General features: G+C 39.5%; 2 protein-coding genes across 3 annotated transcripts in view; both read left to right on the top strand.

Annotated features, from left to right (window-relative positions):
* Positions 1-15,566, top strand: part of rabgap1 (RAB GTPase activating protein 1) — a 90,931-nt gene that overhangs the window by 36,027 nt on the left and 39,338 nt on the right. The gene's annotated exons all lie outside the window — the stretch shown is intronic.
* LOC146308296 (putative G-protein coupled receptor 21) lies at positions 9,187-12,086 on the top strand. Its single transcript, XM_084746542.1, has one exon. It carries the CDS (start codon positions 10,210-10,212, stop codon positions 11,440-11,442), a length of 1,233 nt encoding a protein of 410 aa, XP_084602668.1. The 5' UTR covers positions 9,187-10,209; the 3' UTR covers positions 11,443-12,086.

Below are 15,566 nucleotides of genomic sequence, written 5' to 3'. Positions count from 1 at the left end.
ACATACAATGGTTGGTCTGTGACCTGACATGACATTAATTACTATTACTTAGTTATGCTGATTTTAATGGGTATATATTTACCACGTGGTTTGTTATCGCTGCTTGGTCTTGTTACTGCCTCTTCTCTGCAAGCCTTCAGTAATGACAGCTATTTTTTTAGCTTCAGTTTCTTACAGAATCACAGTGTGTATTTGTAGGTCTCTCTGTGTGGCCATGTGTGTCAGGACTGAAGGTGGCTCATCCCTGCTGTAGATTCCCCGTGCACCCAGAAAAGTATGTTAGTCCATGCCTTTTTTTTTTTTCTCGGCCGCAGCTCTGTCCACTGTTCTTATGTAAAGGCAACATCCCCAGGCAGCAAGCTGGGTCCCAGGTGGTGACAAGATGTTGGTCTTGCCCTTTCCTCCCTGCTGCTCTCCTCCCCCACTCTCATTTTCCTCACCCTCCCTTTCTCTCTTGCTCTTTTCCTATCTCTGCCTTTGCACTTTTCCTTTATTTTGCCTTACATCTCTGGCACGCGATGATTGAAGTTTTACACCAAAATACTGTAGGAACCATGCTGTTTTTCTGTTAAAATGAATGGTATGAATGGAATTTCAACTTTTACTTCGACAACAATAACAGCAGATCACAGTGCCATTGTACTGATAGCCATTGGACAGAAAGCTGGATAGGAATTTATTGCAGAAGCACTAAAGCATTCCAGGTTTGTACGTCAGCCAGAAAACACAGAGAGAGAAGTGTGGAGAACACGTGCCACTATATCTGACTCTGACAGACAATTTACGTTTTTTATTTAGTCTCCTCAGAGCCAGACTGAGTGAGGTAGCAAGGAACAGTGAAAGTACTGAAAGACGATAAATATCTGATTTACCATAACCATAAAGAGGCGTGCACAGAGTAAGTTATATTGATGTATTTTTTTAAACCAAACTAGAACTAAGACACTAGATCCTCCCAATAGAAGAGCACTAAAATGTTAAAAAGGGTGATGAAATGCATTGCATAATGGAATTATATGCAATAATTAATAGAATTTTCATTCACATTGATGTTCATATTGTTTGTGGTACTAATCAAAGCTTATATTCTCATGTACAAAGTCTTTCTTTTCCTTTTCAGTTTCATTTTAGAAATGTATACATACCATCTTCATGTGCCAGTTCCTAATTTGTTTTGTGTGCTTTCTGTATTCAGCCTGTGTTAGCGTGTTTCTCTTTGTGCTGCTTTGTACTGTATGTACATCCTGTTCTCGCCAGTGCCCTCTTTTGTACTCTAACCCCATGAACTTGGTGTTCCTCCACATATCTGAATGCGGGGCATTGATGGAAGTGGAAACAGGACTGTAAGTCTTAGACATTTAACCTGTTCTTCCCCTGTGGAACCCTAATGAATTCTCTGATATGAGGGTCCCTGCTGCCAAGTACTGGAAGTACCAGTCTGACTTTGAATGCTGACTAATTAACACTCCACCAGCACCCAAAAAAGTTCATTAGGCTGTTGCAGCCATGGCCCACATTCTGCATTAGCTCCATACATGAGTGAGTAGAAGCCACTCAAGCCAGTCACTGACAGAGTTACTAAGTCTGGCAAACAAATAATTGATTTCGGCAGCACACTGATCTAGTGCCAGCTGATTTTAATCAGGACGTATCGACTTGACATATTGGCAGCAACACTTTGTTATTTCACTGAGGGGCGGTAACACAGTTACCACAATACAGCACAACACTCAACACATTTTTAGCAGCATAATCTTGTGCTTTATGCACCAGTCAAGTGTTGCTTAACCTTCAAAGAAGTGATTATTCTTTTAGGTTTGAAGATGCAGTTTGGTGGTAACTCTTATTGACTCTGTCAATAAGAGTCAGATGTTGGAATTTTGACAAAGATGTCAATGTTGAGTGTTGAGAGATCTTGAGAGTTAGCTAATTTTAGTTGTAGCATTTGCAGTAATAGAACAGCACAAGCACATCATAATCTACTTTAGTTCATAATCAGCATCATGTTGTCGTAGGTGTGACAGGGAGTGATGAAGAAAGAAGTAATATAATACAAGGTGTTAAATAAAGTTATGTAATTATAAGTATTTTTCTTTATCTATTCCGTCCAAATCATCATGTTGTTTTTTCAAGGCCCAGCAGTAAAAGTTAGGAGGCCTGGTTGTTGTGACACCATTGTTCCATTGGACAGTGTGGGCACATTTACTATTACTCTCCATAAGAGCAGTAAACTGTTAATGGTATTAGCATGATATAGACTAAATGACCAGTTTGTTCACTGCACCTGTACAGTAGCACTACTCTGATAATGTTCAGTTTTGCAGACACGTTGTCAGAGGGCTATTGATTCAAGTCTGTGGTGATTTTTGAGGTTCTAATTAGCTTGTGTATATATTGTTGATGATGGTGTTAGTGCATAATACTGACAATAAACTTATTAGACTCAATAACAACCAAAAAAAATACCATACTGGCAAGCTGGCCTATCCTTTATATTTTATAACAGCTTCTTCACCATTTGCACTCATTTTCTCACTCCAAGCTGTTTCTCTAGACTGTTGATGAGCTAGGGTGTGTTTGTTATGTGCTTTCATGGCAGTTTGCTGGGGATGTAACAATACCAGAAACTTATGGTATGTTAATACCAAGATAAAAGTCAGTGATTTGAATTTTATTGCGATATTAAAAGAAAAACAAGAAATGATATCCTTTATCAAATAACATAACTGATGTGTGCAGCATTCTTTGCTTGTATAAAATTAGTTTTTACTTTTAACTTAAAGTGCTTCTGTTTCTTTTCTTTAATAAAACAGAATAAAAAGTAGCCAACCATAAGCATGTGCAAAAAATGGCATGACTTTTCTGTAGCAGTCAGTAACAGTCCTTTTATATTGGGCTGGGTATTGTTAAGAACCTCACGATTCGATTCGATTTCGATTCTTTAGGTTTCGATTCGATTCGATTCAATATTGATTTAAATTCTTCAATATAGATTCAGTAAGAACCTGTTGTAGAAGTACCTGTTGGCAATTTTTAAATATTTATTTTCATGCCCATAACACATGTGGTACGTTACTTCACATCTTTGGGCAATAAAACATCTGAAAATAAAACATTAGCAGCACCATAATAGCTCACTTGTGCATATAAACCTCTGTCTTCACCTCTGTGTACAGCTTCGAGATGACGACCTCTGTCATGTGTTTTCGTGTTGGTATAGCGTATCGTGGTTCAAGTGTGTGTACCATCTTCTTAAAACCTTCATTTTCCACGACACTGTACGGTCGAAGGTCCTTGCAAATGAAGACGGCAACAGACTCTGTTGTCTTCTGTGCGCAGACAGAGCTTGGCGGTAGTTTGCAGACATATTGTTGTTGTTTGGTTGCGTGCAGCCTCCGTCCTTAAAACGTGAATCACACGAAGATGTTGCACACAGCACCCCCAATGGCCAGGAGGTGAATCGATTCAGAGGGTTTGCTTAATCGATATTGAATTAGGAGGCGGATAATTTCGATGCATCGATTTTTCGATATTTTTACCCACCCCTACTTTTATACAATACAAAAAAATATAATAAAATAATTAACCATGTAATATCATGGAAAACATTGTCTGGTACAGTATTGAGTTTTTTATTGTGATATTCAATATATTGTAACATCTGTAAAGTGAGCATTTAATTGATTTAAATAAAACAATCGAACAAATTATAAAACAATCTCAGAATCTAAAAATCAATCTTAGAAGTGTCTCCTAAGGTATACATATGAGCATATGCTCTCTCTCTCTCTCTCTCTCTCTCTCACACACACACACACACACACACACACACACACACACACACACACACAGATTTGTCCCCTGACCTGCTGCGCCAGCCTCCTGTGGAGAGCAAAAACAAGCTCGTAACTATCTGTCTGCCTGCCTGTCTCTGTCTGACCCACATAATGACCTGTCTGCCTGCCCTTTCTGTCTACCTGTCTGTCTTTGTAATCATTTGTATTTGTGTACGCCTGACTCTGACTTCTACCTAGACCTGTTTGTGCTCCTGTCACCTTGTGTGTCTTCCTGCCTCTCTCTGTCTTGCCTGCTCATTTGTGTTTTGTCACACTGTCTGCTCGCCTCTTTCTCGCTCCTCTCCTGCTGTCCTGTAGGCCTATCGTGTATTCTTCTTTCTTTTCCAGCGTGACTGTTTGCCTGCCTGTCTCTCTGTCCCATAGGTTTATATGTGCATTGCTGTTCTGACTTTTGCTGGGTAGAAATGGACATGTTTTACTTTGATGCAAGTTTCCCACATTAAAAAAAAACACAGCAAATGCCAGAAGCTTCAGACATTCAGATGAAACAACTTTGGTTTAATTTTCACAGTTAAATGCAAACAGGCTTAATTTTCCATGCAATCTTGTGTTATCTTTCCAGAGTAATGTGTTTGTGTTTGTCTGTAACTATGTACTATGTACTCTCACCACCCTTGCCTGATGTTGGTATTGTTGGTACAGTGAGCCTTGAGCAAGTACACAGAGAAACGCAGACAGACATAAACAGGACAAACTCAGATAGAGATGATAGTGTGTTAGCTGTCCAGTTCTCGGAAGTTCTTTTCATTTCTATTTCTACCAGGGGTTTGTCTGATCAGCTGATGAGCTCTTTTTATGTTTTTGTTATATCACGGTGCTAACAAGTTGGCACGGTGTGACTGCTTATTTTTGTGTTTATCCAAAAACAGAACAGAATTATCAGGATTATGAAACACCAGCTGAATGGTGGTGGATGGTTGGTGTTAATAATCTGATGGAAGTCAGCCAGTATGCCACTTACAGGTTAGCTATCTGATTCTTTTAATAGGGATTCATTTAGCTTTTCAACAGAAAATATTCCATTTTTGGTGTTGCTGAAAAAACACAAAGTTAAAAAGTACAAAACAAAAAGTACGTAACACTTACTGGTATGTTACAAATGAATCATTAGTGATATCTCTAAAGATGATATCTCCAAAATTTGCCAACTCACACCAAAAAATTTTAGATCAGTGTCCCTAATGGACTAGCTCAGCCAGCTTGCCCCTTACTATGTTGTTGTTGTAATTCACACAGTCGCACAGAAAGTATGCTGATATCATTTTATAGTCTTTAAATGCATTTAGTTAATGCAACTCACAGATATGCAGTAAAGATCTTAAATACAACTGATGGCATCTGGTTCTCTGACTGGAGCCCTGTAGTGGTCAAATCACACCCCACTTGCCCCTCCAAAACAGTCATTCTGGCGGACATGCTTTAGAATAGTAAATAGCACTACATGCTACAGGAAAAATATGTATTTTTATTTTTGAGGTGGAGCTGTTTCTGTAAGCATTAATTGTATCCCCCTTGCAGTAACTACAATCATGGTTCTAACCAGTTAAGCAATAATAGGATTTGAAATTAGAATTTTGATCCATGTTAAGCTCTTTATCAGTAGTAGTAGTTATCATTATCAGTGTTTTTTTCTTTAAAATTAGATATTCTTTACAGGAGTTAAGGCTCATTGGGTTGTTGCCTGGTTTATGTCAGCTACTGGACGCCTGTCCATCTCAGAGGTTGGCAAGCTGTGACGAGGCAGAAGTTAAACAGCAAACAGAACTAAGTTGTGCTCAGCTTGGCAACCAGGTGTCAGTACATCACGCTTGTCCTTTTCCCTTGTTCTCACAGCTCCATTTTCTTCTTGCTGTTTTGTTCCTGCTATCTCATACTTGTTTCTCTTCTCTATCTCTTTCTTCTCTCATCTTTGATGAGCTCTGACTCCCTTCCTCATCCTTTTCTCTTACTCCTCTCCTCCTTCCATCCCCTTTCGTTGTACTGTCATCTATTTTTAGCTCCTCGTGTGGTGGGCAGAGGAGGTGCGTGAAAGCATGGGAGTGTGTCTGGATTGCAGGGGGAGAAAGGTGCAGGCTGGTGTGTGTGAGTGCCTGTGTGGGTATGTTTGGTTCTCCATCACGCTCCACCAAATTGCCCTGCACGAGACAAACTCTGCAGTCTTCAGAAAGTCATTAGGATGAAGATGTAGACCGTGCAGCACTAAACCTGACAGTGATTACAACCCATGGAGGTTTCTAATTTTAGCACAGGCTTCTGAGTAATTAAATGTAATCATCACATCATATGGTCTAAAAATAACTCTGTATGTAATTATTCCAGAACAGATTCAGCAGGCTCTTTGCAGGAGGGCTGGAGGGGACTTGTTAGAGCTAACCTGTTACCTAAAAAATGAAATAAATAGTGTTCAACTATCACCTAACCAGTCCTTACAGAGCCTTACAATATATAGTTGGTTGTTTATGTTTGCCTCAAGTTAGATAAAAAATAAAAAAGTCTTCTAAGGTCATACTACCTGGGTATAGCTGACTGTGTCAAAGCAAGTCTCATGCAAAGTGGAGGCACAGCATCTGCTGATGCATGCAGAATCAGGAGCAGGTGGATATCTGTGTAGGGTTCTCAGGCCAAATGGACAAAAGGACATAAACACACACACACACACACACACACACAGATACAAGGACAAAGTTACTGTTCAATTGCAAACATGAAAAGTATAAATACAATCTGAAAACATTAAAAATTAATCTTGCTTATACTGTGCTTATAGATAGTAGAGGTCCAAGTATATTTTTTATGAGAAATTAAAGCTACTAAAAGGAACCTTCAAATGTTGTTGATTTTGGAGCCCCCTGTGGACAAGAGTGGTATTATTTCCACAGTAATAACCACAAAAATAAAAAATCTAAATAAAAATCTCCCCCACCTTGTTTTAAACGGGCTTACATTTTACTAATTGTAACTTTGCCCTGCAAAATGCAAACACAGGCTGGTTCAATCTGATTTCAAGGACATCCAACCTGGCACCAGGCATTAATTATGACTATAAATAACCAGTCTTCTTGTGGACTTGTGAACTTGTGTAGGTCATATTGAAGCATAATTATTAAATTGAGATTGTTTCATAACCAATTAAAAATTCCTTGCAATAGCTTTAAGTAGCTGTGACGTAGTGCTGTAGATTTTTTTTAGTATTCCTAATATTAGTTGTTATTAGAAATCTCTCTGTCTTGGTTGTTGAACAGAAAGAAAAAAAACACTTTTATTTCTGAAAAGCCTCACAGGAAGGCTATTTGTGTAATTATACATTACATAAGTGCCAGTGTTGTACAAGTTTTACATTGTAAAAGGTACAAGTACTGTTTGTGTGAGCATATGAGTTTTGAATGTTTCACAGACATTTTCATGTTATATGAATGGTTTTATTATTACTGTTAACGTTGCCACTGTGACTTTACTGCTATAATTAGAAGAGCCAGGAAAAGTTTTTCAAGGAAAAGTTTTAATAATAATACAAATGCCCCAAGTGTCTAGTTACTTATTACAAAACAATATCACAGTAACACTGAGTCATAGGTTATTCATTTGTCTTTTTCCAGGTTGGATTCAGGCTAATGTAGCCTGTTGTATGTAATGGCTACAGGACAGTATTAATAATAAACCCTCTTTGTTGTTGTTAGTGAGGCATTGAGTTCATTACACTTGAAACAGACTACCATTCTGTACAATAGCATATTTACAATGCAGTAGTGCAATTTTGCACATCTTTTTAATTTTAGTTTTCTTCTTCGTAAAAGCTCTCCTGGCTACATTAGTTTTCCAGATGTTTCTAGAAATATGTAATCCAAAGCAATGAATTTCCCAGTTTTAGTTAAAGTGGCCTCATAAAACGTTCATTTTAGAATGACTACATTTTTATTTCTTATCTGATGTTGCTGAACTTCTATCATTGAATTGCGCCTTTCAAGCTCTCCTTCATTTGCAGTGTGTACCTAGAAGGCAGACCCAGTTACTAATTGCATAATTACTTGCTGTGTTACTGAATCAGCTGCTAATTACACACAGCTGCAAACGCAAATTAAATTATTTGCGCTTAGCTTTCATGTATTTAATTCTCTCAGTCTCTTAAGCTTTTATGCTGCTGCAGTTTATTATTAGTAGATTACAAATATAAATAATGACTAAGCTAGTAAAAATCTATTTATCGCATTAAGTTGCATTCAGTGTACAGTAGCGTACCAGCATGAAAAAAGCAGACAGAAAAAATGCTGCTAAAGCTTCCTTAATAAGAGTAGAAAAAAATCTAATACATCCCACTTAATGGATTTTTTCACTAGAAATGAAAGACCGTCTGTTAAATAAGTTATATATGTATAAGATGGTGTAATTGGAACATTTCACATGGTCATCCCGTTGGCTAATGAGTTGAATTCCTTATTTCATTTGAAGGATTTGTTATTTGTTTTATCATTTGTTCTGAGTTCTGAGATCGAATGCCCCAGCTGGCTGGAAGGCTGTATTTGATTTTACTTACTCTACTTTTAATGCAGCTATTGAATTAAAGCAATAATATGTAGCATTTCTGCATTAAAATATCTACAAATGTCATACATGTGTTATATTTTTTCTGAGTTGGTACTTGTATTATCCCAAATTGTTCCAACAAACGCAAAGAAATCTCTAATTTATTCAAGGCAATGGTGCGTTTCCTGCTAGATAGTTGCTACGTACAAGTTTTTGGTCTTTTCTACATAACTGCATTTTATTTTACATTGTCATTTGCCTTTACTTATCTATTGGAGTTTTTTTATTAGATAACTGTGGTACTGTCTTCTGTTAGCTTATCTCTGTTGTTTTTCTGTTGTTTCCCTCTATAACTGACTTGATGTGATTGTTAATGAGGGTTACCCTGCAATGATCTAGGGTGCAAATAAAGGTTGAATGAATGAATATGTCTATATGTATGCATACATAGCAGTTTCAACATGCTCAGTTGCACAAAGCTACAGGGGAACCTGTTGTCCTGTTCTGGTCAGATTAATAAAAGGAATATTTCCTTTGAAGTGCACCCACGTATGCAGTCATTGTTTCAGTAGAAACAATAACTTCTCTGCCCAGATTCAGAATGTCCTGTCTTTTGGCAGTGAGGTGAGAGGCTGCAGAGATGTCATTTTTATAAGGGCTGGGTTAACAGTGAATGTTACTAATTTTAACAGTATGAAACGGTATGTTGGAATCTCAGGGTGATTATGAGAGAAACAGTGGCCCAAAAAACAGGGAGGGGTGAGAGGGTGGGGGAAGGAGGCAGCCTCATGCCCTTGAAGTTGATCATTGGTTGGAGCCACAGGGAAGGGGGAGGGGCTTCCGAGCCACTGTTTCTGTAGAGAGAGAGGCAGAGGGAGCAAGAAAAAGTGAGAGAGAGAGACAGAAAAGGAGGATAAATGAACACAGGGGGGTTCTCCCAGCATCGGTATGCCTGGCTACCTCATTTCCACTCCAGACATAGTTGCTGGTACCTCTGGATAGAAATTACAGCTGAGGTGTGTTTTGTATGTGTGTGTGGAGTGCGTTTTAAATATCAGTCACCCGGCGCACTGCCTTCATCCTCTCTGCTCACGGCAGCCTGCTGTGATCTTACTGCGAAGGACCAGACAGAAGCTGAGACAGGAACAAGCGGACATGGAACAGTGCTGAAGGAAGGGCAACAAACAAGAGGAAAAAAGAAGAATAAGAAGCAGGAGGACAGAATTAAAAAAGGAGATGTCTTAATGCCTCCTTCCCTCAATTTATGTATGCCGCACATTACACAATAATGTCTTTTCACCGGAAGCTGTGACTGTGGACTAGAGACAGATAAGAGAGAGTGCTTCAGTCTGTGCTTTCTCCAGCTGCAGCAGATGTTGAAGACATCTTGGACTTTATAGGGAGTGGAGGCATTTCAAGCAAAGATTGGACTGGAATTCCTTTAAACAAAGTCACATTTCTTCCTTTTTTTCCCCTGTCTGTGCCTTTAGCTAGGAAGTTTGTTTTACTGGAAAGAAAAGAGGAACAACAGGAATACACATGCTTATTTTTTGTGTGTTAACCTTTTTTATATCTTTGTAAAACCACAACTGCCTGCACCGAGGACGAACCCAGGGGTCCCCCTCCCTCACCGATTGCTGTCCTTTCCATCCCTCCTGTATTTGAAATGGCAGATGGCGGCAGTCTCATCATGGAACCACAGTATGGAGCTTTTTGTTTGGACTGAAACCATCCACCTACTCCCAGGACCGGCAAGCTACCTGTCAAAATAGTGGGTTCTTTGGTTCATCGTACCCTTGAAGGGCCCCTAAGACACGTCCTCCTGCCCAAGATGATGAATTCCTCCCTGGATCCACTGAACCAGAGCTCTGCTGACCCGACAAACTTATCTGCTCCTTTCTGCCTGCTCGAGATAGGCTATTCCCAAATCTTCACCACCTGCCTCCTTGAAGTCTCCATCATACTCCTCCTCACTGTCCTCATTATTTCTGGGAATCTGGTGGTGATTTTTGTGTTTCATTGTGCACCCTTGCTCAGCCAGCACACCACCAGTGCTTTCATCCAAACTATGGCGTATGCTGATCTGCTGGTGGGGGTCAGCTGCCTGTTCCCCTCCCTGTCCCTCCTCCATCACCTCCAGGGCCTCGACCCCAAACTCACCTGCCAGGTGTTTGGGTACATGGTGTCTGTTTTGAAGTCTGTGTCAATGGTGTCACTGGCGTGTGTGAGTGTAGACCGCTACATTGCCATCACGCGACCTCTGACTTATGCAACCCTGGTAACACCTTGTCGAGTGCGCTGCTGCATCGTTCTAATATGGTTGTACTCTGCTCTGGTGTTCCTCCCATCTTTTCTTGGGTGGGGGAAACCTGGTTACCACGGTGATGTGGTGGAGTGGTGCGCAGTCGAGTGGAGGACTCGTCCAGCTTTCACAACCTTTATTGTTGCACTGCTCTACGCACCAGCTGCTCTCACTGTCTGCTTCACCTACGCCAACATTTTCAAGATCTGCCGGCAGCACACCCGGGAGATCAGTGAGCGCCACGCACGTTACCGACCCCAACAGCTGCAGGGCTCGGGATTGACAGTGGGGTCTGTGGTCAAGGACAACAGTGCAGTCGAGCAAGGGCAGTTGCCCCACTTGTCCCATCCGCAGAAATCTCAACCACAGTATCAGCAGCCTGCATCAACATACCCAGACAAGCGATACGCCATGGTACTGTTCCGCATCACAAGCGTGTTTTACATCCTGTGGTTGCCCTACATCCTCTACTTTCTGTTGGAGAGCGGTGGGATCTATCACCACCCCGCAGCCTCATTCCTAACCACATGGCTAGCCATCAGCAACAGCTTCTGTAACTGTCTCATCTACAGTCTCTCCAACTCTGCCTTTAGGAAGGGCCTCAAACGCCTCTGCTCCTTCTGTTTACAGCGCAGCGGCAGTGGCTTCGGGGTCAGGAACACCAAAAAGGCTTTCGTTGGCTCTGTAGAAAAAGGATGTGCAGGGCCGGGGTATGGATATGGTCATGGGGAAATAGGAATTGGCACAACATGTCATGTGTAAGGCTCACACAGAGGAAACCCTTGTGCCAAATTAGTGTTTGAACTTTTTAAAAGATGCCTGACATGATTGCTGTAAAATGTCTCCTCCTTTTAAGCTGAAATGTGCCATAAAGAGATGGAAGGAGGCGTTGATCTGCCACTGCTGTTTCTGTCGCATTTGGAGGTTACACAGGCGTCCTCTGTGCATACGCCACAGCTGGCAAAGACAGGAAAGGGAGTTAAGAGCGAAGCGCTGAAGGAGAAAAGGCTCAATAGCCCTGCAAGGTGATTTTAAAATGGTAAAGGAAAGCCACCGTACTGCACTGTGTATGGACAGGGGTGATAGATGGATGGGGGAGAAAAAGGTGTGTGAAATCTCTGGAAAAGTGAACTCAACAGAATCCTTAACTTATTTTGCCAAAACAACAAAGTGTTCCAAGAAAACTGTTCTGAAAATCTGTATGTGAGAACCGAACAGCACAGTATGAGGTGAATGCAAACAGAACAGGAGTTGACTGCTGTGTCTTAGTAATTTAGTGCTGAGGTGAACTGCCAATAGCGAGCTGTTTAAATATGTTGTTACGTGCTCTTACCCCCTCAGTATTTGAATAGTAAGAGTGATGCAATAGTGTGTTTGTGTATTTTTTGTGTCTCTTGTTGGTGACTGATTGATTGAGTTTAGTCAGTCACAATGAAATGATGTAGGTCTACACCCAGTGCACATGTAATTTGATCATTTGTTTGAATTGACTGAACTGATTATGGTTTGTCAGCATCAAGACATCAATTCATGAACTTTGAATTTTTTTAATTATTTATTGTTATTGTACCAGACAAAATGTTATGTCTTCAACTAAATCTGCTGTTTGTAACATATGATATGAGATGCTATACAGCTTTGGTGTACGACTGTTAACCTGACAAAAAGCATTTTCAGTGAATTTCTCTCATGACTCTAAATTGTTTGTTTCATTGCACCTTTTGATATTTGTAATATGTAACTGAAAGTTCATAACTGTGTCAAGGCAAAGCAAGACCAAGAAAGATGTATATGCACACGTATTGTACACTGATTGTTGGTACATCAGATTTTTTTTTAAAGGATTCTGATTGAAGGTAAACATGTTAAGCATTTATATGACTGACCCTTGAACTGTGATCCTCATCCCTTGTTTTTGGGATTGGCTGAGAGGAATAGTCCTATTAGAAGTTGTTAATGTGTGACTGTGGAAAGAAAATTAGTTAATTTATATAATAGTTTAAGTCATTTTTTATTCCAAAATGTCAAACATTTGCTGGTTCCACGTTCTTAAATATAAGAATTTGCTGATTTTCTTTGTCATTTATGATAGGAAATGAAGAGTCTTTTGGTATTGGACAGTTGGTTGGACATAAGAAACAATTGGAAGAGGTCACTTTGGGGTCTTGGAAAATTGTGAATTGTGACTAAACGATTAATCAGTTAATCATGAAAATAATCTGCAGTTTTGATATTGATACTGATCGATTATCCATGATGAAAAAAACTGTTAGTTGCAGCCCTATAATATATTCTTGCAAATCTTTACCTTCGTTCAAACCTTGATGTGTATGCTCTATTGTGACTGCATTGTTGCCAGCATACAGGGACCAGTGCGCACACACACACACACACACACACACACACACACACACACACACACACACACACAAACAGAGGAGGTTCACATGTAAACAGAACAGACAAACAGCCCATTCACTGTGCCATGGCACCATGAAGAGGGACTGACCTCTCAACTTCCTGGGACACATGCAGTGCATGTGTGTGTGTCTGTGTGCATGCACGTGTTGTATCTGTTTTCATCATCTTGTCCCCATGTATGGTTTTGTGGGTTCTTTTCACTCTTAACTTGATATTTAATACAAACAAATCAAGACCAATAATAAGTCGAACTGAATCCAAGTGTACATACTGTGTCATAAACTCAAAAGTTTTGAAAACTTATCTATATTTTGAGCCATGGAGACTCATGTCACAGTTTATTTAGGTGCAGATAATCTAGCTTTATATACTTTATCTAATCTACCAAAGAAAGTTCAAAAAGATTATATTTTTTTCTAAATATCTAATATATGAAGATTTAGTAAAATGTGAGTGGGTTTTACACAAAGTTTGTGTGGGTCCACTGTACCGTGTTGGCTCAGTGATGCCTTATGTGCATGAATATGACTGTTTCTCAGTATATAGTGAAATATTGTTGCCTTGATATATAAATGAAAATGTTGAGGAAATATTTTCATCTTACATTTAGGGAGGGCTCAATTTATAGACACGCCACTGTTTTTCAGAGGGAACGGCACAAACTGAAAATTGTACGCATGTGCAGAGATGAAAAAGCACATAGCCAGCCTCGATTCCACATTCAGTAGGGAATAACCTGAACTCCATTTTTTGTGTTAAGCAATTTAAAAAATGTCTGTTATTTCAGCTACTCTTTAAAAATTCTTTATCTGAAATATTTGTTCCTCTGTTTGATAAAACTGAAAATGACCAGGAGCAAACACATAACTTAAAACTTTTTTTGCATGTATTTGTTGTTGTGTACATAGCTGTGTATGAATGTGTGTGCAGGTATGTTAGGATGTGACCATCGGCTGAATTGGACTGTTTATGGTGTTCTAGCAAGGGTGCTAACAGAGTTAGCACCTTTCGTTGCTTTATTAGTTGCACATAACTTCCCTCGCGTATACTGTATTTTGTGTGTATGTGAGTATGATGTACAATGGTGGTAGATAGAATCACATGTTGTCTTTAAACATTTTGGCTGTCATCTGTGAAGCATTGCCAAATATTGTAATCTTTCCTATTTGTACTTACTTTTGTTTGGAGATGACGTGTACAGAAATGGCATATTGAATGTCCGATTGTCAAATGACAGAAATTTATTTTTGTAAAATCACTTAGTTTCTGTCTGTTCACTCATAAAGTGGTAAATGTAGCAGACTAAGTGGATTTAGTATCATGCTTACTAACTGAAATGACTGAAGCTGTATCATAATGAAGACAGTTTACAGTTCACCACTAAAAAGATATTATTTCCCACAGCAGTTAATGGTACAGTTCCTCAGAAATGTCTAAGATTTCGGGCAAAGTATCTTGGGAAATTATCATGCCAACAAATATAAACATTAGCGTACACGCACACGCACACACACACACACACACACTCACTCTCTCTCTCTCACACACTCTCTCTCTGTCTCTCTCTCGCTCTCTCTCGCTCTCTCCCTCCCTCTCTCCCTCTCTCCCTCTCTCCCTCTCTCCCTCCATTTTCCCTCTGGGAAAACAGTTGGCTCTCATGCTGTCCAGTGAACAACACTCTGGTGGTGGCTGTGTTGGAGGTAGAGTGGCATGTGTGGTAGTTTTATACAGAACAGGAGGGAATGTCATATGGATGTGAGGACTGGTATAAGAACCCTTTTGTATGTTAAATGCAGCTTTCTGCTATGAACAAGGAAAATAATTGTTGAGGATGTACAGTAATGAGTGAGTGCATAGTAGTTTTGGACAATTAATCGAAAGATTTTATCAAAATTGCAATATGGCCTTCTGCAATTTTGCGAAGTATGTGTCACAGTTCCATTTTGAATGAAATATTGTCGTGCTGCAGAGATGTCCCCAGATCGCTACACAAATAACACCGCAAACTTTTTAATGAAAATTAACACAATGGTGAACAAAATTATATTCCTTGAATATCGTAAATCATATTGCAATTGCAGTATCAGTCAAAGTTCAATATTTTTTTTGAAAATTGTTCATCCTTAGTGCATACAACAAAAACAATTTATCAGTAATAATCAGTAAAATACAGGAAGGCCATCTGCTTATATTAATTTTCAGGTATGAAAGTATAAATGCAACAGATGCAAAGAAGATTGAAATGGTTCTTAGCTTCCATAGCTACAGGCTATATGTGTTTCCAGATTCCTTATCATGGTCATTTTACTTTGTTTTAACCCCTTTACAAGTTATCCAGAAACATTAGAGGGCTACTGCTTCTTTATGTTACTCAGCTTTAGGTGCCACTTTCTTGTATGTGGCTACACGGATCTGGGGTATCATTTGACTTTTTATGACTCTGATTCCAATTTTGATTCTACTCA

This window comes from Lutjanus erythropterus, chromosome 20, assembly GCF_056507025.1.
Source record: "Lutjanus erythropterus isolate fLutEry1 chromosome 20, fLutEry1.hap2, whole genome shotgun sequence".
NCBI lineage: Eukaryota > Metazoa > Chordata > Actinopteri > Lutjaniformes > Lutjanidae > Lutjanus > Lutjanus erythropterus.
This window is presented reverse-complemented; position numbering and strand designations above follow the sequence as displayed.

Bases quoted from the DNA above. Each gene is read 5' to 3' on its own strand.
- LOC146308296 (XM_084746542.1), top strand. From the start codon at position 10,210: ATGATGAATTCCTCCCTGGATCCACTGAACCAGAGCTCTGCTGACCCG.